Source organism: Capra hircus, chromosome 21 (assembly GCF_001704415.2).
Source record: "Capra hircus breed San Clemente chromosome 21, ASM170441v1, whole genome shotgun sequence".
Classification (NCBI taxonomy): Eukaryota; Metazoa; Chordata; class Mammalia; order Artiodactyla; family Bovidae; genus Capra; species Capra hircus.
Genome location: NC_030828.1, coordinates 15,722,982 through 15,746,397, shown reverse-complemented (window position 1 = coordinate 15,746,397; position 23,416 = coordinate 15,722,982). Strand labels below are relative to the sequence as shown.

At 44.0% G+C, this 23,416-nt stretch overlaps 1 protein-coding gene across 8 annotated transcripts in view; it reads right to left on the bottom strand.

Annotated features, from left to right (window-relative positions):
• The window catches only part of AKAP13 (A-kinase anchoring protein 13), a 321,642-nt gene that overhangs the window by 84,665 nt on the left and 213,561 nt on the right, over positions 1 to 23,416 (bottom strand). For all 8 annotated transcript variants that reach the window (XM_018066002.1, XM_018066004.1, XM_018066003.1 and 5 more), the window contains 2 exons: positions 10,147 to 10,222; positions 3,781 to 3,917 (listed from right to left, as the gene is read on the bottom strand). In XM_018066002.1, the coding sequence (XP_017921491.1) occupies positions 3,781 to 3,917; positions 10,147 to 10,222 (213 nt within the window). The remainder of the gene's footprint in view (positions 1 to 3,780; positions 3,918 to 10,146; positions 10,223 to 23,416) is intronic.

Below are 23,416 nucleotides of genomic sequence, written 5' to 3'. Positions count from 1 at the left end.
TTTCTGAGGGACAGGCTTTTTTCCTTCATCTATTTCCCCTTCCAAGCTCTCCAGGTGATTCTAGGCTCAGCTAGGATTCATACACCTAAAATACATGATTTTAATTTGTCAATTGTAACTCAATAAAGTTGGGAGCAAAGTCACTGAATGGTACCCTCGAGACCGTGTACTTCATTTTATGTGAATATTATTAAAAAAACCTTATAAACAAATGCTGAATTCTAAGTATTGAGAAGTGGACTGTATTGATATCTATAACTCTGAAGTATATTAAAGAAATTAGATGACCTAATGGAAGAATGAGGGACAGATGCACAATTAAGCAATGAAGCAGATAATAAAAGGTTAACTGTAGAATCTAGGTGGTGGGGATTCACCGCAGAATTCTTTCCACTTTTCTGTTTCAAAATTTTAAAAATAGAGTATTGGGGGGAAAAAAATGCCTGACTGGCTTTCTTAACCAGAGTTACATCATGCAGGTGTGATACAGATATGTATACGGAGAGGTGTAAACACTATACACGCTTATATACACAGAAATCTAGAAATAGCTATGTACTTTATATCTTATTACTACACCTGAAGGAATCACTCTTAACACTACCAAAATACTAGTCCTTTAATTTTCACTCATTTATTCAAATACTTATAAATTATTATCTGTCACAGCATACTCAAGCACTTGGCCATGTGCCTTGAAAATAAAAGCATATATTTTAAATGCCTAGTACGTGCCAATCACTTAATCCATTCATGTGCTATACTGATGGCAAGCATCAGCCCCACTTCACAGTTCTGAAATTACAATCATTTCAACTTAAGAGTTTCCAGGTTTTCTCATCTGGATTCTGTAAATATATTTACTTTTCTCTGAAAGTTTAAAAAATATAAGGTAAATTTTTGGCTTGATGTTTAAGTATTTGAGAGCAATTGACAGCACATGAAATAAAAGGATTTTCCTTTAAGAGCTAGCATGTTGGTAAAGTCACTCTGCTTTTTCTTAATCAATTGTGGGTACTATCTTATGATTTTGGAAAAACAAAAAAACAAAAAAACAAAAAACAAGGTGTAAGGGCTTTACTTTTGGGAAAAGAGGCAGCAACTATTAGTATAATTCTGTGGACTTCAATTATCCTTTTGGATAACAGAGTGGCCCAGATCATGTATTTTACAACCACATTTTCTTTCTTAGCTAGGGCCAGAAAGAACCCTAGGATTTCTTCTCACTTTAAAAGCAAAAATTAAATTTTTATGCTACTGATCTATGGAAAAGCCAAGACCTCAGGAACCAGCAAATATCCATCAGAAAAAAACATGAAGCTCGCAACACTCACCAAAGAGTCATATTTGCCAGGCGGCCAGCATGCCAAGTGGAAACATGAGGTTAAGGTGGAAAGTTCTGACAAACACTGTGGGCTGATGTTAAAGAGCCCTCTGTAAGGCTAAAGTCACACAAGTGGCTGCAGGAAGTGGCCTAACGCACTACTCATGGCTCACAGAAAAGGATGGTGCAATGCCTTGCCTACAGATTAGTCTTCAGAGAAGGAGCGTGGGAGGGCTGGAGCCTGCAGAGACTCCGGGAGGGCCTGATGCTTCACAGCAAACGCTGTGCAGATGACCACAGGGGAAGGCCTCTAGGGAAGTAGCTGATGGCCTGTCTGCCACCACTGCCATGCTTCTGTACACAGCACTGGTTACTAAAGCAGGTGTGTGGAGACTGAGAGCAAAATCAACGAGTGGGTTTCAGAGTTGGGCCCAGCAACACATCTCAGTTTTGTCACTTACTAGCTGAGTAATGTTGAGTCAACCTTTTTACCAACCAGAGCCTCTGCTTCCTCAGGGGTGTAATGAGGATAAAACCACCCACCTTGCAGGGCTGCTGGGAGCATGAAATGAGATCACCTATGTAAAAAATTTCTGTTCAGTGCCTCACATGAAGTAAGCACCTTGGAAACATTAGCCTGTCTCCTTTTCCTCGCACATGTAAACCCTTGGTTTTGTGAATGTTAGAGAAAACGTGGTTGTAAAACCTTTCCTGGTCACCAACCGCTGTGGCAGGGTGGAGACACTAAGAGGAAGGACCCTCCGAACCTCACTCCCGGCCTCCAGACATTCCCGTGTGAGCGTGAAGAGGAGAGAGCGTCTCTGCCATTTCTAGACTTCCTGAGGAACCCCAGCACGGGATGCTGGCCAAAGTTTAGTCAGGGATATGCTTCAACTTTTAAAAATGCTATCTGTGCTGTCGTCCTGGAAAAAACTCCTAAAATCGAGCGCTGGCCATTTTTTATGAACAAAACCTAAATGGTTTTGGCAGGTTGAAATAATTAAGTAACATATAGTCAATTCTAATTCTCCTCAGCCAGGAAAATCATTCAACCTAGAGATGGCAACATTCAGGGCAAGCTGGCACGCACCTAGGAGGTTCAAGCAAGTGGTTCTTCATGGAGGAAACTTTACAATTGGTTAAAAAGTTTTTCACTGAGAAAACTGTCACACGTATATAAATGTTGAACAAATCCTCACGTATCCAGGGCCCCATGTGAGTGATTACCAATGATTCCATTTTAAAACTGGGATTAAGAGATGGTATCTAATGTATTCACCAATGCCTTTTGAGAGACAGGCACCTAGAGAACGGTATTCCCCTTGGGAAGAAGCAGACACTTTTAGGAGTCCTTACAATGCAAACTTCAAAATCACCCTGGAAACTACCTAAATTCTTCTGGTTAAATGAAGAAATCATATTGATGTTCTTCTCTGTAAACAACTTCAGAGAAGGATAGCTCTGCCAAGTTAGTGGACTTTTCTACTTTACTTTTCCCCCTTCTACAAGGAATGATGACAGGAATGCTGTAGTCCCTGAATCTTTCCAAGGCCCCCTGTGGAAAGAGGCCAAGGGTAAGGGGAGGCCCAGTGGACACATGAGAGCCACTGAGCAGAAGGCAGGGAAAGCGCAGGTACGGTCAGAGAGGCTCACGTGCATTCCACACCAGAGTCCCAGAAGGCCTCTGGCGTAGCTCTAGACCCAGCACCATCAGCCTACCTTGGGGACCTGATGAGCCACTGACCCAACCTCCTGCCCCTTCTCTCACGAGTTCCCGCACCCTCACAAGGGCGTCAGCACAGCCGCTGTGTGTCTACCCCTCCCCAGCTCTCTGTTAAAGACAACCTCCTACAGCAGGTTAACAATACTGTGCACTGACCCGGCTACGGGAAAGGCCTCTATTCTTGGGAGACAAAACGGACCTTGCTGCAACTAGACACAAACCTGAGTTAAGAGAGCATGCCTTGGAGCCTCAAATACTATGAAAACGTGAAGTGACTCATGTGGATGGGTTTGGCTTTCCACCAGGGAGATAGCTGGATTCCCAAGCAGAGATCTAAAAATTTCCAATTAAGCAGGCAATGAGGAGAGCTGACCTCACCAAGCTCAGCCGTGAGCTTCAGGCCTAAACACATTCACCAGCCAGGACTCTGTGGTGAGCTTGTACACATGACATCTTACAGTCTGTCCTGTGGTCCTTCCTGCCCCCTGAGAAGTAGTCACTGTCATCTGACTTCTAATTCACTTGAAAGGCACGTCCATTTCTTTAGGGCTCAGTGTGAGCTTCACAACCTGCATGGAACCAGCCATGATTCTATAGAAAAGAAAGCAGTCAAGGCCTCTTTCTAAGGCCTGGCCACCTGGAGCTTCAGTCTCCAAAAGGGAGCCTTTACAAGTCACTGAGATCACGTAAGAGATGATGGCTAGCTGGAGTCGCACACTGAGGCTGATGGTACCTTGGAGAAGACAATGCTGTCCACGTCTTCACCGGGCGAGTGGAAAAGGTCAGAATCGCTCCCAGATTCTCGTTTAAGGACACCTGGTTTTGAGGCACACTCTCGGCCTAGTCCAACATCCAGGAAGCTGTCACATTCTGAAAAAGAAAATTCATTCAACCACTGCTTTAAAAAAAAATAATCAGTTTCTTTTCATTCCAGCCATCAGCCTTTTAAATTGATTGACTACCCAATCTCCTTCCCTTTCTATATTTTTTCTTTAAAAAAAAATTTTATTTATTTTAATTGGAGGCTAATTACAATATTGGAGTGGTTCTGCCATACATTCACATGAATCAGCCATGGGTTTACCATCCTTAACGCCCCTCCCACCTCCCTCCTCATCCCATCCCTCCCCTCAGGGTCAGCCCAATGCACCAGCCCTGAGCACCCTGTCTCATGCATTGAACCTGGACTGGCGATCTATTTCACATATGATAATATACATGTTTCAATTAAGAAGCTGTAAAGGATACAAATTTAGCAGCTTTCAATTCTCTGTTGATAACCTGAGTCTGTCATATAAATCATGGGCACAAAAAGGAAAAAAAACAAACAGTGATTTAGAACTGTAATAACACCTATGTAACATATATCTCTTCCTCTTGGTAATTAGAGAATTTATTTCTTTTGCCACCAAAATCTGAAATTCTTCGTTAGGAAACTATGTAATAGGGTTTGCGGGCAATTTCTGTTTTGAGACTTAAGTTCTTTCTGGATCCCACTCCAGTGCTCTTGCCTGGAAAGTCCCATGGATGGGGAGCCTGGTGGGCTGCAGTCCATGGGGTCGTGAAGGGTTGGACAAGACTGAGTGACTTCACTTTCACTTTTCACTTTCATGCACTGGAGAAGGAAATGGCAACCCACTCCAGTGTTCTTGCCTGGAGAATCCCAGGGATGGGGGAGCCTGGTGGGCTGCCGTCTATGGGGTTGCACAGAGTCGGACACGACTGAAGTGACTTAGCAGTAGCAAGATGACAGACAAAGAGGAAGCATAACTAATAAGCATGCCAGTGTATTAAACTTACAGATTTTATTATGCAATAACTGAAATATAACTATTTAACTTGTCCTAGATAGATCTGATATTGGATGAATAATGTGATGAAGAAAAATACATAATCTAGAATCTGTTTTCAGTTCAACAACTAGGATATGAACTCTGGGGAAGCAGACAGAGGGGGACCTTGACAGAAATATTGTACTGGTACCTCAAAGAATTCAAAAGGCTTAGTATACCTCAGTTAGCTCAGTATTTAACTCATTCTCTCCCTTAACTTTGTATCCAAAAGGGACATGTGACCTGGTAACAACAGAAATTAAAACACTGGTACACAGTGATACCAAGAAGATATCAGCCTCCTTCAGGAAGTTTCGGAAGATGATACGATTCCATTCTAGTTGGCATGATGTGTGACTTGGAAAACATATGGAAGTTTATCAAATCTTCAGGTGCTACTAAGTGATGAGGGACAGAGCAGACAACCCAGCTGCCGAGCAGTTCAAGAGAACTCTACCTGGAGGCTTTGCTTGAAAGGAAATTCAAGAGGAGTTGACAGCACAAGGTGATGGCAAAACAAAACCCACTGAGCGTTTCCAGGCCTATTCACAGACAAAGCACAAGCGTAACAGACAGTGTACCCAAGTCCAGCATGCGGGCGGCCTGGCCACGGCCAGAGGGGCCACCAGCGCTGCACCTCCACGGCGGTGTCTGTTCCTAAACAAATCAAGCTGAAACACTGGTAAACGTGGCAATAAGGTCACGGGAGTGGAAATGCCCGAGACACATTCAGGCTGCAGAGGAGCTTGAAGAAAATGTGTATGAGGACGGCTGAAGGCTCGCGCAGTGAAAGCAGAGCTTCACTGTACCTAGGCTTCCGGGCCACAGGCTGACAGACACCTGAAGTCATCAGGCATCAGGGTCATTCACTAGAAGGGCTGGAGCAAAGAACGCGTGCCTGTGGCAAGAGGTCTCGAAAAAACCGTCTACACAGAAGAGGGAGTGGAGGCTGAATGAGATGATGCTAGTGTTTCTCTTAATTCTTACAGTCTATGTGTAGACAGTGTGCCTCGTAAGTGGCGCAGCAGTAAAGAATTTGCCTGCCAATGCAGGAGATGCAAGAGATGCAGCTTCAATCCCTGGGTCGGGAAGACCCCCTGGAGAAGGGAATGGCAACCCACTCCAGGCTTCTTGCCTGGAGAATTCCCCGGACAGAGGAATCTGTCGGGCTACAGCCCATGAAGCTGCAAAGAGCCGGATGCAACTGAGCATGCCACGCACATCACACATAGGCTTAGACGGAAACTGTGTGTGTACATGTCGGTGTTCAGAGATGAGAACAGAAAGGTTTTCTTATCTAAATTAACTAATAAGTGATCATTAATTAAGTGATTAATTATTAGCCCTGGATTCATGTCGATGTTTGACAGAAAACAACAAAATTCTGTAACGCAATCATCCTTTAATTAAAAAATAAATTTATTTAAAAAATTATCAGCCCTGGATTAACCAAGAATCTAAGCCAAGGTCAAAAAGGCACTGCACTGATACAGGTCATGAATTACTTGTCAACAAAATTACCTTTTCTGTTAGTGAAGCATCTGACTGGGGACTGGGGATTATTCAAATAAAGAGCTGTCTTACGTTTGTGTGTGGGAGGGTAGGGGGCATTTTATAATCTTGGGATAGAAATGAACATATTAAGAGGCAATTTCAACACAGAAGTATTAAAACATAAATCATGCTACAGGAATTGAGGCAGGGCTTACAGATTAATCTGAAAATGTTTCTGTTTAAAGTAGAAAAGTAGTCCATTTCAATCTTGGTCCAAATTGTTTCTGTGCGTGTTAGTTCAATGGGAATAGCCCTGCTTTTAAAAGCCTGGAAATCACAGGTATTCTAGAATTTTGGGTGTTTCCCCCCACCTCACAGTTAGAGTATGTACTAACTTAGGTGGAGTCAGTGGCTGTTATTTTTCTACTTGCTCCCCCCACTCTCCACCATCCCGGCTTTTCCCACTTGGAAAAATAAAAAACTCCACTCTGTGGTTGAGGGGAAAAGAGCAGGGGAGGGGGCTGCCCAAGAGCAGAAAGGGCTGTCACAGCAACTACACCGAGCTGCTCGCTGTCCAGCTGGCAGTCAAACAGACCACGTCCAAATTCCAGACTGGAAAACACAGCGGTTCAAGACATTCTAACGGAAAATTCACAGGGAAGATCCAAACTCAGTCCCAGGAGGAACACCTCACCCAGGGAACGAACCCGAGTCTGGGATGGGATACAACGCTGACTGTCGAGCTGGGGCGGAGGGAAGAGGATGAAAACAAGGAAAACGGGAGAGAAGAGGACCCGAAGGCTAATGAAACCCCCACAGATGGAAGTGCGGGGACCCTCATCTCACATATGCTGGCAGGTTTTCAAAATGGATGGGATCTTTCTTCCTAATCCATACGTGGAGCATAACAAAGGTATAAACAGGAAGAAGCACCACGGGGTTTAGGCAGAGGGAGGTGAAGGTGAGGTCGCTCAGGCGTGTCCGAGCGACCCCGTGCACTGTAGCCCACCAGGCTCCTCCGTCCATGGGATTCTCCAGGCAAGAATACTGGAGTGGGTTACCATTTCCTTATCCCTGAGGTGGGTACGGCTTCAATCCAGATCTGACTACTAAAAGACCCCCAGGCAAGAAGTCATTCTTGACCTCTAAGACTCAGTCTCCTTACCAATGAAATAGGATAGTATGTCCCTCCCTAAAATAGTTGTAGTGATGGTGAGAAAGAATCTATACACTTAGTAATGGGCATCTGCGCCTCAGCACACAGCAGGCATAATGTGATACACACACCTAGTGGGGTTAGCACTTCGTCACCCTTTCCTTGTGACCTGACAAATGTCCAGTGAGGACACGACACTTTGCAGTGGGCCAGTCCTATTTTATGACCTGTTAATAAATCTCTTACTTTTGTGCACACCTTTCTAAAAGCAAGCAACATGTCATGTGCACTTTCAAAGTGCTTACCGAGTCACTCGGGCTTAAATTTTACATATGCAAACAAATTATAGTTGGGGAGAGAGAGGAAGCAGAGGAAAGTCTCTCAGTCGTGTCCGACTCTTTGCGATCCCATGGACTGTAGCCTCCCAGGCTTTTCAGTCCATGGGATTTTCCAGGCAAGAGTACTGGAGTAGGTTGCCATTTCCTTCTCCAGGGGATCTTCCCAGCCCAGGGATTGAACCCAGGTCTCCTGCATTGGAGGCAGACACTTTACCCACTGAACCACCAGGGAAGAAGGGTAGGAAAACTCAGCAGCAGCCCGCTCACTGGGCTTTGCTGAACCACGTTAACCGTAATCCCCATGCACCTATTTCTACTTAAATAAGCGTGCATTTATCCTGGACTGAAGATTACACAAGCGAAAGCAAGTCAAAGTGTCGGTCACTCAGTCAGGCCCCACTCTTTGCAACCCCATGGACTCTAGCCCACCAGGCTCCTCTGTCCATGGGATTCTCCAGGCAAGAATACTGCAGTGGGCTGCCATTTCCCTCTCCAGGGGATCTTCCCGACCCAGGGATTGAACTCGGGTGTCCCACACTGTGGGCAGATTTTTTACCATCTGAGCCTCTAGGGAAGCCTGAAAGTGATGTTAAATAAAGGTCATTATCTTATTTAGTCTAACACTATTGTTCTCTTGAGCTGCGTTTAAAAGCAAAAGAAACCTGCATGATTGAACATATTTAGAATTCACAAGAAACTATGCCTACAATCATTTCAGGCCTCAAGTTCAGGAGCATAATTCAGGATTTTGTTAAACTGAGGTTTAAAAAGATTCAAAAGAAACAGTCTTTCAGGGGGCTAGGGTATGGAGAAAGTCAACGATATTTAAGATTATGCCCTGGGGAAAATGCTCAGGAGTTCAAATTCACCTCTTTAAAGGAGTAAAAATAAACTGTGGCACGTGGAGAACCTTCCTGTGAATATTCTACCTGTGAGGCAACCTCTACAGGGCAGACAACTTCACAGCTTGAGTGGCTGAGAGCAATTGCACTTCTAGAAAAAGCCCCTCACAGCTAAGGAACTAAAACAGAGTGAGTAGTATACTTTCAAGTAGAAGATTCTAGGGGATTAGATGGGGAATGGGTCAGCTACAGCTGGGAACAAGGTCAATCTTACAATATTTGGAGACCCTAAACACAACAACAGCATGATAATATTCTTTAACTTCTGTATGAGAGAAAAACAGAAAGAAAAAAAAAAAACACAAAACCTCTTGTCATATTTGTTTCCAACACTTTCTTTGGAGCAAAGTCAGAGGGTTGAGAATCAGCAAGAAACTTCTCTTTAGGAAGAGGATTTGAACCATCTTGTTCTTAAATTTCCTCCTACTGCCATATATCCACAGCTAAACTGTTTCCAAAAAGACCATTCAATGAGAACTTAGTAATTTTTAAAGCAAGTCAGGAAAAATTGAAAAGGTTAACAGAGGTTTTGTTGGGTAAAGCAGACTCAAGAGCCCAAAATGCAAATTACCAGCTGCAACAAAAGGCATAGGGTACTTGAGTTACTCACCAGTCATTTGGATTCTTCCCTTAAGGAAAGCCAGTAGGCTTCAGGGATGGAAGACAATAGAGCACAGACATTAGGAACAAACCTTGCGTCACAGTGAATTAGTGGCTCAACTCGGGTAAGAAGTCAGGACTCCTAACAACCACAAAACATGTACTGTGTCATTAACCACCAAGGTCTTAAGGGCCTTTTACCCTTATCTAATGTCACCAATACCTCGTGAGTGCTTAAGGAAAGCCTCAACTGCTGACAGTATTTCCAAAGATTATGATTCTCAACCTAGGCTACACAGCAGAGGAACCAAAGGCTCTTTTAGAGATCTGATGCTCAGACCACACCTCAGCCTAATTAAATGGGCATCGCTAGGGGGTAGGACTCAGACATCAGTATATTTTTAAAGCTCCCCAGGTAATTTCAAAAATCAAGAGACCTGGGATTAGTCCGTAATAACACGTATTTATAGTTTATCATATTAAGAAGCCATTATCACATGTACATATATGCACAGCACATATGCCTTCACAGATGAATTAATCAACTATAAAGCCACCTGTGGAAACTTACTACTAAAATGAAATTTAGGTAATTACACCTTCATTTTCAGCTCTGAGATAGATAAAAGGCCTAGAAACACAAATCACGTAACACTCTTCTCACTTATGCCACTAACGCTCATGAAGGACAGATCGCCAACATTCTGCATCAGAGTGGGATGGTGGCTCTGGATGTAGTTATTCAAGCAAACCGGAAGATGGAGAATCCCCGCTTACCTGGGCTCTGCGTGGGAGCCAGAAGAGATGCTGCGTCAGGGCACGGCTCAATGGTACACCAGTTTTCTCGGTTTATCTGGAGGGAAAGAAAGAGAGACTGAGTAAAAGTCAGGCATAAAAAAGGGAAGCAGAAAAAGACAGGCAAAGAGGAAGATATGGTGCGGCCAAGGGTAAGATAAAGAAAAAAGAAGTTAACAGGCAAAATGGACCAAATGTTGAAATATGTATCTCACATCCTGGTTTGCAAGTCAGAAAAAAATGCAAAAATAATTCCTGTTTATTCAAGGATTACTATACGTTGGGTATCAGGTTAAGAATTCTACATACATTATTTCATTTCATCCTAAGAATTCTACATATATCATTTCATTTAATCCCCACACTAGCTCGAAGAAGTATATTATTTCTCTTGCCAAAGAATAACTAGGTTTGGAGGACCTACATTTGTCAACTTCTGACCTTTGGTGAGAAGATGCTAAAGTATATGGGTGAGAAAGAACAGCAGGTCTCCCAAACATGCTAAGCGAGATAAGGTAGAAAGCTATGGGGCATTCTGTCCAATTACAACTGTCTGACAAAGAGCAAATGCAAGAAATTAAACAGCTTGCAAATGAACTACGCAAAACCTAGAGCCACAGGAAACAAACACCAAATCACTGACTCGTTTCAGCTCTTTTCCCAGTAGAGACGAATGGAGGCTGGGACCAGGGGCCATCATCACTGTTTCAACTCCTGGTGTGTTACAGTGATGCCAAAAATTTGAAAGTGATCCTTAAATGGAAAAAAATATTCAGCAGGTTCCCTGGGATTATGCGAAGTATCCCCTTTCAAAATGCAATTTGAGTGTGTATGAGGAAGAAACCTCAAATTTGGTAACCTTAACAAACCCAATCGCCATCTTTCAAAGAATGGAAACAGCAAATTTTCCTTAAAAAACAAAACAGAACCTTTCATTTAGAGAAGGATTTTCTGACTTTGAATTGTGCCTCACTTGAAATGAGCCAAATTTCACTTCCAGTGAAGTAAGTTTCTCTGTCAACAGGAAAAGCAAGGATCCATAATTACTGTACTTTTGCTCCATGAACACAGCAACAAATTTTAAATAGATAACACAAATTTTAAAAGCAGACCCTTTAACAACAGTGAAGAACGCAGAGCAGCTCTGAATTATGATGACACTGCTCTCTCCCAGTCCATGACCTTCAACACCTCTCCGGTCAACATTTTAGGAAACTTTGTTAAAACTCTTGATCTGAGAATGTTTTCATCACCTTTTCAGACATTACTCTATGGCCAATGAGTAAACAGAATTTTCTTCACTGTCAATACTTGAGGGACGAACTGACTTCACTTTTCATGTCATTTTAGGCATTTGTGTGTTACAGAAAATGAATTACATATTTTGCAAAACACAAACATATAAATCATACAAAAAATAATGTACCACTTAACAAAAAAGTTAGCAGAGTATTATTTAATATACAATAAATATTGAAAGGAAGAAAGTTAAAATTGAATCAAATCCCTTTAATGGAACACACTGATGTCTGAATAATAATGATGAGAACATACTAGTGATGGGAGACAGCTCCTCAAGGCTCTCCCTGTGAGTGTCTAGTGAGCAAAGGACACTGCCTGTGCTGTCATTATAGGCTGTCCTGTTAAGGAGGTCTCCATATCACACAGCCTCGGCAGACAGAGATACTGTTTCTTTCTGTGTGATGACAGATGTGTAAAGTCAGAAGAAAAGTGAGGGAGGCTTACAGCACACAGTAAAACTTCAGGGGTCCCACGGCTGGGGTTCCTCAGCTGTAACACAGCATCTCCCCGGGCCCCTTGTGTTGCCCCCGTGGGAGCAGGGCGGCAAGCAGCACCAACAAGAAGCTGATGCTCAGGGTGCTTTCTGACTTCAGACAGCAGCCATGAAACTGTCAGGCTGACCTGGTAGCTTGCAAGTAGGGTGAAATCTCAGACCCCATCACAGTTTTGACAATTCAGTTCAGTTCAGTTGACAACTAGTATATATTAAATAGTATTCATATACTTAAAGGTAGCAGTGGCCAAAAATCTCCTGGTGACATCTATGTGGTGAAAAGCTTTAATGATTCAATGTTTCATAGAGTGGCTGTGCCTGAGTGATCATAAAGAGACAACTAATATCCACTCTAACTTTTGTATAGGTTCCTGAATCTTCTTTAATGACTACTAACTGGCTATATCCCAGTACAAAATGTCTTTGGTGTTAAAAAAAAAATTAAAACTTAAAGAAAGAAACCAACACTGGAACATTATTGTTAATTAACTCCAGACTTTGGATTTCATTCCTTTTTCCATTAATGTTCTTTATTGTTCCAGGATCCAGTCCAGGATCAGCTAGTTCAGTTCAGTCGCTCAGTTGTGTCCTACTGTCTGTGACCCCGTGAACTGCAGCACGCCAGGCCTCCCTGTCCATCACCAACTCTTGGAAAAAACCCATGTCCATTGAGTCGGTGATGCCATCCAACCATCTCATCCTCTGTCATCCCCTTCTCCTTCCACTTCAATCTTTCCCAGCATCAGGGTCTTTTTCAATGAGTCAGCTCTTCGCATGAGGTGGCCAAAGAATTGGAGTTCCAGCTTCAGCATCAGTCCTTCCAGTGAATATTCAGGGCTGATCTCCCTCAGAATGGACTGGTTGGATCTCCTTGCAGTCCAAGGGACTCTCAAGAGTCTTCTCCAACACCACAGTTCAAAAGCATCAATTCTTCAGCGCTCAGCCTTCTCCACAGTCCAACTCTCACATCCATACATGACCAGTGGAAAAACCATAGCCTTGACTAGACAGACCTTAGTCGGCAAAGTAATGTCTCTGCTTTTTAATATGCTGTCTAAGTTGGTCATAGCTTTTCTTCCAAGGAGCAAGCGTCTTAATTTCAGGGCTGCAGTCACCATCTGCAGTGATTTTGGAGCCCCCGAAAATAAAGTGTCTCACTGTTTCAATTGTTTCCCCATCTATTTGCCATGAAGTGATGGGACCAGATGCCATGATCTTCGTTTTTTGAATATTAAGTTTTAAACCAACTTTTCACTCTCTTTCATTAAGAGGCTCTTCAGTTCTTCACTTTCTGCCATAAGGGTGGTGTCATCTGCATATCTGAGGTTATTGATACTTCTCCTGGCAATCTTGATTCCAGTTTGTGCTTCATCCAGCCCAGCATTTTGCATGATGTACTCTGCATTAAGTTAAATAAGCAGAGTGACAATATACAGCCTTGATGTACCCTATTTGGAACCAGTCTGTTGATCCACGTCCAGTTCTAACTGCTGCTTCTTGACCTGCATACAGATTTCTCAGGAGGCAGGTCAGGTGGTCTGGTATTCCCATCTCTTAAAGAATTTTCCACAGTTTGTTGTGATCCACACAGTCAAAGGCTTTGGCATGGTCAATAAAGCAGAAATAGATGTTTTTCTGGAACTCTCTTGCTTTTTTGATGACCCAACGGATGCTGGCAATCTAGCATACCACATTACATTTTGTGTGTGTGTGTGCAATTTTGTATTTTAAGACCTTTATTGAAATATATGACAAAGGTATGTATAGTCAAAGTTATGGTTTTTCCAGTGGTTATTTACAGATGTGAGAGTTGGGCCATAAAGAAGGCTAAGCATGAAAGACTTGATGCTTTCCAGTTGTGGTGCCGAAGAAGATTCGAAAGTCCCTCGGACTGCTAAGAGATCAAACCAGTCAATGCTAAAAGAAATAAACTCTGAATATTCATCAGAAGGACAGGTGCTGAAGCTCCAGTACTTTGGCCACCTGATGCAAGTGCCAACTCACTGGAAAAGACCCTGATGCTGGGAAAGACTGAAGGCAGGAGAAGGCGGTGTCAGAGGATGAGATCGTTGGATAGCATCACTGATTAAATGGACAAGAGTTTTAGCAAACTCTTAAACTCTATCTTCACTCTTCCCGACAGTGAAGGACAGGAAGTCTGATGTGCTGTTTCCACGGGGTTGCAGAGAGTCAGACATGATTCAGTGACTGAACAACAACAAATTGAAACATAACTCATATACTCTAAAACTCCTCTACTTAACTGTCTATTAAATAGTCTATTCAGTGGTCTATTGTCTTAGCACAGTTGTGAAACCATGGCCACTATCTAATTTTAGAACATTTTCATGGCACAAAAAAGAAATCTTGCATCCATCAGCAGTCACACCCGACCCCAAACCCCTCCCCTCCCAGTTCCAGGCAACCATTAATCTACGTTCTGTCTCTATGTATTTGCCTACTCTGGACATTCTGTATAAACGGAATCATACATTTTGATGTCTTTGGTTACTGGCTTCTTGCACTTAGCTTTCAAGGCTCATCTGTGTTTTAGCATTTTATCAGCACTGTACCCACTGCCTAATAGTCCATAACACTGTATGGATATGCCCACACTTTGTGTATTTATTCTTCAGCTGACAGACATGTGGCTGCTTTCACTTTCTGGCTGTTATGAATAATCCTGTCATGAATATCCACATACGAGCATTGGACATGCTTCACTTCTGTTGAGTATACGCCGAAGGGTGAACAGCTATGTCAAGCGATGATACCTTTATGTTTAATGAAGTCTGAGGGCTTGCCAGACTATTCCAGAGTGGCTGTGCCATTCGACATTCCTACCACCAGTGCTCGAGTATTCAAATTTCTCCACACCCGTGCCAACACCTGCTGCTCTTACCTGTTTTGATGTATCCAACTTGGCAGGTGTGAACGGTATCTCATGTGAGTATATGAGATACACTTTCAACTCTTCATTTTTTAAAATATATACATTTTATCAAAGTACAGTGGACTTTCAATGCTTCAGGTGCCCAGCAAGGTGATTCAGTTATACACATACACATGTATTGTTTTTGAAATTATTTCCCATTATAGGTTATTACAAGACACTGACTGTAGTTCCCTGTGCCATACAGTAAACCTCTGTTGCTGGTTGCATTTTTTTTTAAATTAGAAATCTAGCATTCTATTTGTACTAAGTAGAATCAAAATGTCATAAATTTTTTCAGTAGGCAAAAATTCACAAGTTTTCTAAAAATATATATATTATACATATTATGTATATATATGTATACAAAAGCTTTTCTACTAAGCTTGATAGAGGCTTGAGAAAAAAATTTTAAAAAAAAGATGGAGAAACTGGAAAACAAACTAACTGAAATCAGAGCACTGAATATGAAATAGAAAAAGTGAGACAAACTAAATAAAAGTAAATAAAAGATGATCATGTAGTTCAGCTGGCTTTAAACCTGACTGCTCACTGGAAACATACTTCCAACTTTTCTTTTAAAATGGAAACTGGTTTTTAATCTATTGATTACTTTCTAGGAAAAGGAAGACTCTATGAAGACATAATGCTGACCACCCTCAGATTTGTTTCTTTCATTAAATAAAAGAAGTCCTAAATATCCTCAATGTATCAAAACATTTGTGTCAAGCCTTAAAAGCAGTAACAGTAAAAGAGCTGAGTCCTCTGAGAACTCAGTGGGTGAGAGAGACCTGGAGAAATTAAGTGAATACCTCTGCCACAGCATCCTGCACACATGCGGCACGGAGATGAGTGTGGACAAGGCATCCTATGGTCGGCAGAAATGGGAGTCAGACTGGATGAGACACTCTAACGCCAAACGATATCTGAAATTCCTTATACATTTCTGCCCAGGTCACAAACGCAACACACAGAAACACTGGGCCAGATAACAACTCTTCTCTTTCACTTTACACAAGGCATTATTGCACAATACATGTTGGGGAGGAGCCAGAGACTGCCACACCCTGTATAAGCAGAAGAATTGAGAGATTAGAGTTTCAGGGAAGTTAAAAGCAGAGGGTGGAAGACAGAAGGTAGGACCACAGTGCCAACTGCTGCTGAGAAGTTGGAACTGATACATTTTTAAAAAGAAGTCACTGAACTGGGCAACCGTGAGGTTTATGGCGACTTTGGAAAGAAGAGTTTGAAACAAGACAGGTGATACCAGAATTAAAACTGTAAAACATCCCATTATATTTCTAAATTGATGGTACTTTCAAGTTTGCAGACTACTGTCGCCTGGATGGGACCCTTTGCCTGTCCCACTGGGAGGCACGTCGCCATTTTTGAGACGAGGCCACATGCTGAGTGAGGCTAGATTTGGGAATGGTAGATTTGTGTGCGAACTATATTGTACTGGTAACTGCATCTGCTCAAAAGACCGTAAGCTCCTTGAGAAGTGAATCCTATCTTTAAAAATTCCACAGATCTCCCCGTGAGCGCACAGCAGATGCTTAGTGACTGACCTTTGAGTTTATCATCCTCAATGATTTTTATATAGAACTAAAGGGAGAACCTTTGAGATGATCACCCTGCCTCCCTTTATCAGATCCATTAGAAAGGGGGGCGGGCACAGCAGGTGAAGGGACCTGAAGGAGGCACAGAGCATTCAGAGGTGGAGTGAGGACTCACGTTCCCTCGCTCCCAGTCCGGAGCTCCTTCCCCACCCTTGCAAGTATCTCTTCTGGTTCTTCACTTTGTCTCAGAATTCAGCAACTGTTTAAACAATTTTTAATAGCAATATGAAACTGAAAAAATCTGGCAAAGGAGCACTTAACATCTCTGGAGATTACTGGCTGGAAAAGAGAGTCACTGCTTAAATTAGACAAAAAGATTTAGAAAGTAAAGTATTATAATGCGAAAAATAAAATATGAACCTGGGGGTGCCAATTTTCGGAACATCAAAATGCTGTAACTGAAAGAAATGTTTTGCTTGTTTGGCTTGGCTTCGTCTGCTTTCAGGAGCCTGCGTTTTCAGTCACTAACAGTTAATTACCAACGATTTGCTGAGCAGGCTCACCGCCTCCAAGCACTCAAGGAAACCTCAGGAAACCTGACAGCTCTGCAGCTCCCACTAGTTCCTTCTGTGGAATCAGGACTCATTCACAAACACTTCCAACTAAAACCTACGCTGAAAATCAGTATGATTTCAGGTAAATCAGAGACTTCCTCACCAGGAAACGGTGAGTAAATCTAGCCCAAGAAGCCTTCTTCCTATTGCTACCTTGTTGATTACACCACACAGCTGGCCCGCCAGCTTTTGGGGAGGACCATGCCCACTTTAGGCAAGAAACAGCGTCAAGGTACAGCGGGAGAAAGACGGATTGTGACCCTGGTGACAATCTGCACGACAGGTCCCACAGTTTAAAAGTACGAGGAAGCCTCCTCCATTTAAAATGTTAAGGATGGACTTCCTTGGTGGCTCAGCGATTAAGAATCCACCAGCCAATGGCAGGAGGCACGGGTTTGATCCTTGATCTGGGAAGACCCCACATGCCGTAGAGCAACTGAGCCCATTTGCCAGAACTACCGAGCCTGTGCTCAAGAGCCTGGGAGCTGCCACCACTGAGCCCACGTGCTGCAAGGACCAAAGTCCACGTGCTCTAGAGCCGTGCTCTGCAATGAGAGAACCCACCGCAGTGAGAAACCAGCAACTAGAGAGCAGCCCCAACCCCCCGCCCCCGGCACCAACGAAGACCCAGCACAGCCAAAACCAAACTAACTATAAAGCGTCAAGGGTTATACCCGCCTCCACATCGCAGGACAATGCATATACCCACACGGGCCCACGGATCATCCGGCCTCACGAAATAGCTCCACAGCCATGGACTACAGACTGGACAGTCCTTCCTGCCATGGAAAAAAGAGGCTGGGCACGGCCGCTGGGACACTTCAGAGCTGGAGTTAGTGGCCTTTGGTGGCACAGACTCCTTCAAGGATCTGACGGAAGCCAGGGACCGCTCTCTCCCAGAAACACACGTGTGTGTGTCCAGTCAGCGGTTCTGGAGGCGGCTTCACAACTCAGAGTAGAGACTTGTCCTTACAAGTTTTTGAGGAGCATGAAAAGCCCAAGGTGGCCAGAGTATGACTGAGGAAAGAATGGGAGACACGGCAACCGTGAGTCTCCACCAAGGTGAGCCCCTCACCCCAGTTACATAAGCAAGGGAGTAAAAAAATCGGTATTATCCTAGGAAGACTGTAGCAAGTTTTCTTTTCTACAAGAAAAGAAGGAAGGAAAGCATGGAACAACCAGGACACAGCCCAGTAAGAGGAGTCTAGGCAGCTCTGGTCTGGAGGGTGCGTCCCTGGGCTGGGGAGTGTGGCCCTAGTGGGACACCGAGGAAGCAGCAGGCCAGTGAGCTGGCACAAAAGGCAGAATCCACAGGCATGAGAGAGGGATAAAGACTCCACGCTTAGAAACAGACAGGAGACCCAAAGCAGACGGGGGTGGTGCCTTCTCTTTGAGTCTGAAGTGCCAAGATGTCTTTCAGATGCTTAAAAGTCATTGATATTGAGAGAAAGACTGGAGCTAGTTTCATCTGCTCTTGAGTAAAAGGTGGTGAGAAGAGTGTGAATTGGAGAGGGAGCCGCCTGGACGTGCCAAGAGGGAAGACACGCTGCTGGTGGTGCTGGTGCGGGTGACACACAGTGGCAGGCGAAGAAGCCGGGCAGGCTGGCTGCGTGCAGGCAGGACCAGCACAGCAGCGAGTGTGCAGTCACGAAGCGAAATAAACCAAAACCACAGGCAGATACTGCATCACACCTGTCAGGATGGCTCTCATTTAAACCACACACACACATACACTCAAAAAAAAAAAAAACCAACCCTCCAGAAGATAACCAGTGTTGTTGAGAATGCAGAGAACTGAGACCTGTGTGCACGTAAACTCTTGGGGATGTAAAAATGTGGAAGAAAGCACAGGGGTTCCTCCAAAACTTAACCAGAATCAGCATACGATCCAGCAATTCACCTTCTGGGCATACCCCAAAGAACTGAAAGCAGGTACTCATAAATCAACATCCACAGCACCACCATTCACAATAGATAAAAGGGGAAAACAACCCAGCTGGCCATCAGCAGATGAATGGATTAACAAAAGGTGGTATACACATGCAATGGAGCAGTACTCAGCCTTAAAATGAGGAGAGGATTCTGATGCCTGCTTTCACATGGATAAACCCCAAAAACATCATACTCAGTGAAGCAGGCCAGTCATGAAAGGACAAATACTGTGCAATGCCACTTACAGAAGATACCCAGGGTAGTCAAATTCTAGCACCAAAAAAATAAAACGGTGATTGCCAGGGACTGGGGGCAGGGGAAACAGAGTTTCTGTTTATCGAGTACAGAGCTTCGGTTTGCAAAGATGAAAAAGTTCTGGATGGTGGTGATACGACAGCTGCACGGCAACGCGAACGCACTCAATGCCACTGAACTGGACACTCAAGTGTGGTCGACGCTACGAATTTCCTTACAATGACAGCAACAACTGAGTGAGCGTGCGGCAGCTCCAGAGAAGCGAGTGTGTTTAGAGAAGAGCGGTCAGGCGGCCCACAGCTGGAGGCGGCGCTGGTAATCTGGGCCAGATGCTACCAGTCGTGGTCAGTGCCATTAACCAGAGGACAGAGCGCGCAGACACGGGTGTGGAAAGAATGTCGAAACTGGCATCAGCGTTTGCGACCACATCCTGTAGGCAGTGACAGCAGCGCCAAGCAGATCATGTTCACGCGTGACAAGTACTGCGCGGAGTGCATACAAGTAAGCCGTTTAAGAGGCAGAAGCTGAATTACAAAACCTCTCTCTCTCCTCCCGCCTGGCTTCAGAAACACTGGTGTGGCCGATAAAGTGGCCCTCGTCTCGGGTCTATTTTTCAACAACTCCACTGTTTCTCACTCATACAATGAGGTAACTTAAAGGCCACACACCCAATGTGGCTCCACTCGAACATTTTCAGAGTGCTTGCTACAGACCACAGGAAATGCCAGGCCCTGATTATACTCATGGTAACACATCTCTTCTCATGGTAGTCTCTTTTCCAAAAGGTGACCTCTAAGACCCAGGTTTCTACATTACTGGATGACGGACTGCTCTCTGTACCACTGACACTCTTCTTAGCCATCTTGAGACTAGGCTTAGCCGGAAATTCTGATTGCCAGCCGAACTAGGAGATGGACTAGAAAGAAACAACAGTGTTGAGACTGCTAATAATTTGAGCTTAAGAGGAAAACAAAGGTAATAATTAACACTAATAAGGCCCTTTATCCAGGTTTTGCTCTATGGAATCTCTGAACTATTAGCAAAATACAAAACTGGCAACTGATTAAATGGGTAGGAGGAGTAGATCAAAACAATTCTGAAATTCTGTGTAGCAAGCAGCTGGAAATGAGGAAAACAGAGACTGCGCTGTTAAATATCCACAACTCTTGGAGGAATAAGCCACCCAAACCACTTTCTGGCTCTGACTCCATTCGCAACTCTTTAGCTAAAAGACAGACTTAATCCTCTGTCCATGCTGTATCTCCAGGACAGTCAGACTGTGGACATTACAGGTACCGAGCATCCAAAGTTCTGACGAGTCACAGTGCACGTGGAGCATGGGATGGGAGAAGTTAATTCAAAAAAAATGTTGACCATGCTGGTAATTTTTCACGTCTATCATGAAGCCTCGGGTCCCTTGGAATGGTCTAAACCACGCCTAGACTGTGTTCCCGTCAGTCAGAAAACAGAGCGTGCATGCTTCCAGTGGAGAGGGAACTGCCTGGTTTCTGGCAGTGCTTCTGCGACTGTTTATATTTGAACATCCTAATAACACAGCTCATGGTCACACCCAGCCTTCCCAGCCACTGCCTGTATTTACTTCCTCTGCAAATGTCTCAGGAGATGTAGCTGGAGTTACAAGGCTGAACAAAAGGAAGCAGAAACCCCACCATCCGGACAGGGGAGCCAACACTTGAGACAGAAGTCTTTTTAGGGAATCAGACTAACTGAGCAGATAGGCCTTCGGCCGTCTTTTGCCTCCTAATGTCTTTGGTTTGAAGTGGCATGGAAGTGTCTTTGAGCAAGTAAACTTGTTAAAGGATGTGTATTTCCTGGAAGATGACACTGGGCCTACAGACAAACTGCTCCTGCGCTACTGAGGCCAGGTGGCCTGCCTGAACATCACGGGTGGGAGGGGGTCGTCGTCCTCTGTACAAATTGTCAACTCAGTGTCCACAAAACATGGCTGCAAATGTTTTCACCATTCATCTGCTACTCTGACTTACTAGTTACAAAGTATGCTGCCAGTAAATCATCAGTAACAAGAAGAATCGCGTTGTTACTAATAGGCAATATTTTTCCAAGTACCCAAAGTAATAAAGCTAGCGAAACGGAAATGGCCCCTGGATTAAAGTCAGTAGCTGATCTAGGACTCTGACTTCTTTGTCTTCGGCATGCTAGTTTTGCAGCAAGTCCCTGACACTTGGTGTGATGTCCTCCTGTGTTAAGAACAGCCTCTTAATGTGATCATGAGTTAGCTACTGAACTGTGTTACGACAAAGGCTCCTCTCACCAACCTGTGTAGGCTTTAGAGGGACTTCCCTGGTGGTCCACTGGTTAAGAGTCCACCTTCCAATGGAAGGGACTCGGGTTCGATCCCTCGTCAGGGAACTAAGATTCCCACATCCCGAGGGGCAACTAAGGCACCACAACTACTGAGCCAAGCTGCAGCAAACCACGGAGCCCACGCGCCTTAGCTGGAGGGTCCTGCACGAGCAAATGAAGAGCGCGCTTCCTGCAATGAAGGCCCCGTGCGACCCCCAAGCAAAACACACAAAACTGGGCTTCTGAAAGATGCTGGGGAAAATGGGCCTGTTGATACCAAAGGGTGTCTGCCAATGATTCAAATTCTTCCTTATCCCATTCTGTGCACATGATTCATAGTTACTAACCATTTACCTACCATAAGAAGCCAGAAGTCACACAGGCACGGGGGGATACTGTGAGGAGCGACACGTATGTATGTGTGTACTGGGACGGCGGAGCCAAGAACACTATTCACCTACTTTATTTTCAGAAAAAATAATTCAAGGAGGTTAGACTTCAGCATCTATTGGGTTTGATGATGGGAAGCAACGGCTGATGTGAGGATAAAGACTGGTGTACCCAGCCTTGGGAAAAATCCCAAGGGAAGGCTCTGATGCAGAAGAGCTTCCATGAACGTCACTGAACAGAACTGCCAGCGGGAACGGGTCAGAATGCAGAGTAAGTCTCAGAAAGGAGGGGCACATAACAGAGGACAGGATTTTCAAAGTTAATTCACAGGGAATTGTCTGGATGCCAGTGGGAAGGAATGGAGCTGTAAATGTTATGATACCAGAAGGACAGGGTCACGGTCCAAACTTTGTGGTGACCGTCACAACTCATCTCTCTGTTCTTTACACCAACAATCCCAGCACATTAAGCACAGTTCACATACCATTACGCGTTATGAACCCATACTTATAAATCTTAACAGATTAACTCATTCAACTAACAAAACTTATTGAGCATTTAACATGAATTAGGGACACTGTTTTGAGTGCTTAGACATAGATTAAAAAATAGTGAATAGATTAAAAAAATTACAAACTCCTCGGTATATTAAAAAAAATCTTCCACCAAAAAGGGGAGTGAGAACATAGCACACGGTCACTTGGGAACTCAAGCAGCTCACACACCCAACATAACACACCTTTAAAAACACTGATTTAAAAAAGCAAATTCAAAATGGCAGCTAAGTGACGAGGCCACTGCTGAATGAATTAAAAAAAAAAAAAAAGTTGTGGGGGAAAGGCTGTTAACAATGACGGATTCATATCTGAATTCAAAGTGCTGTAAAAGGAATCCCACACTGGGAAAGAAGCGAATGAGATCAGCTTTTCACACTGAAAAAGTCTCAGCAGTTAAAACTTTAAAAGATACATACAGATACAGATACACACATTCACGAAATAAAAGTGTTGGCCAACTCAAAGAAGACGTCTAGGGGACTAAGAAAGAACATGAGCTTTGAAAAGAATCACGTCTGGGGCTACATCCTATTACCTAGGATGAGCTGTGAGAAAAGTACTGATTATCCGAAAATGCTTTTCCCCATAAGATGAAACAGATACTAGGGATGTAAACGTTAAGTGCCTGTCCACTGGAGGCCACAAAGCCATTTCATCACACTGGGCCTACCATAATGGCAGCCTGCGTGACTCCCACGTGCCAGAAGGATCTTTTGAAAACATAAGCAAAGCAAACCCCTCCCGATGGTGGTCAAGGCCTGGCTCTTCCAGGCCCGGCCTGCTCAGCTTTCTCCCATCACCTCGGCCTCCCCCATCCTTCCCCGCCCCAGGGCCTCTGCCAATCCTTTTTAGAACGTCTTCGCTAGGTGCAGCGCTGGCATCTTCTAGTTCTC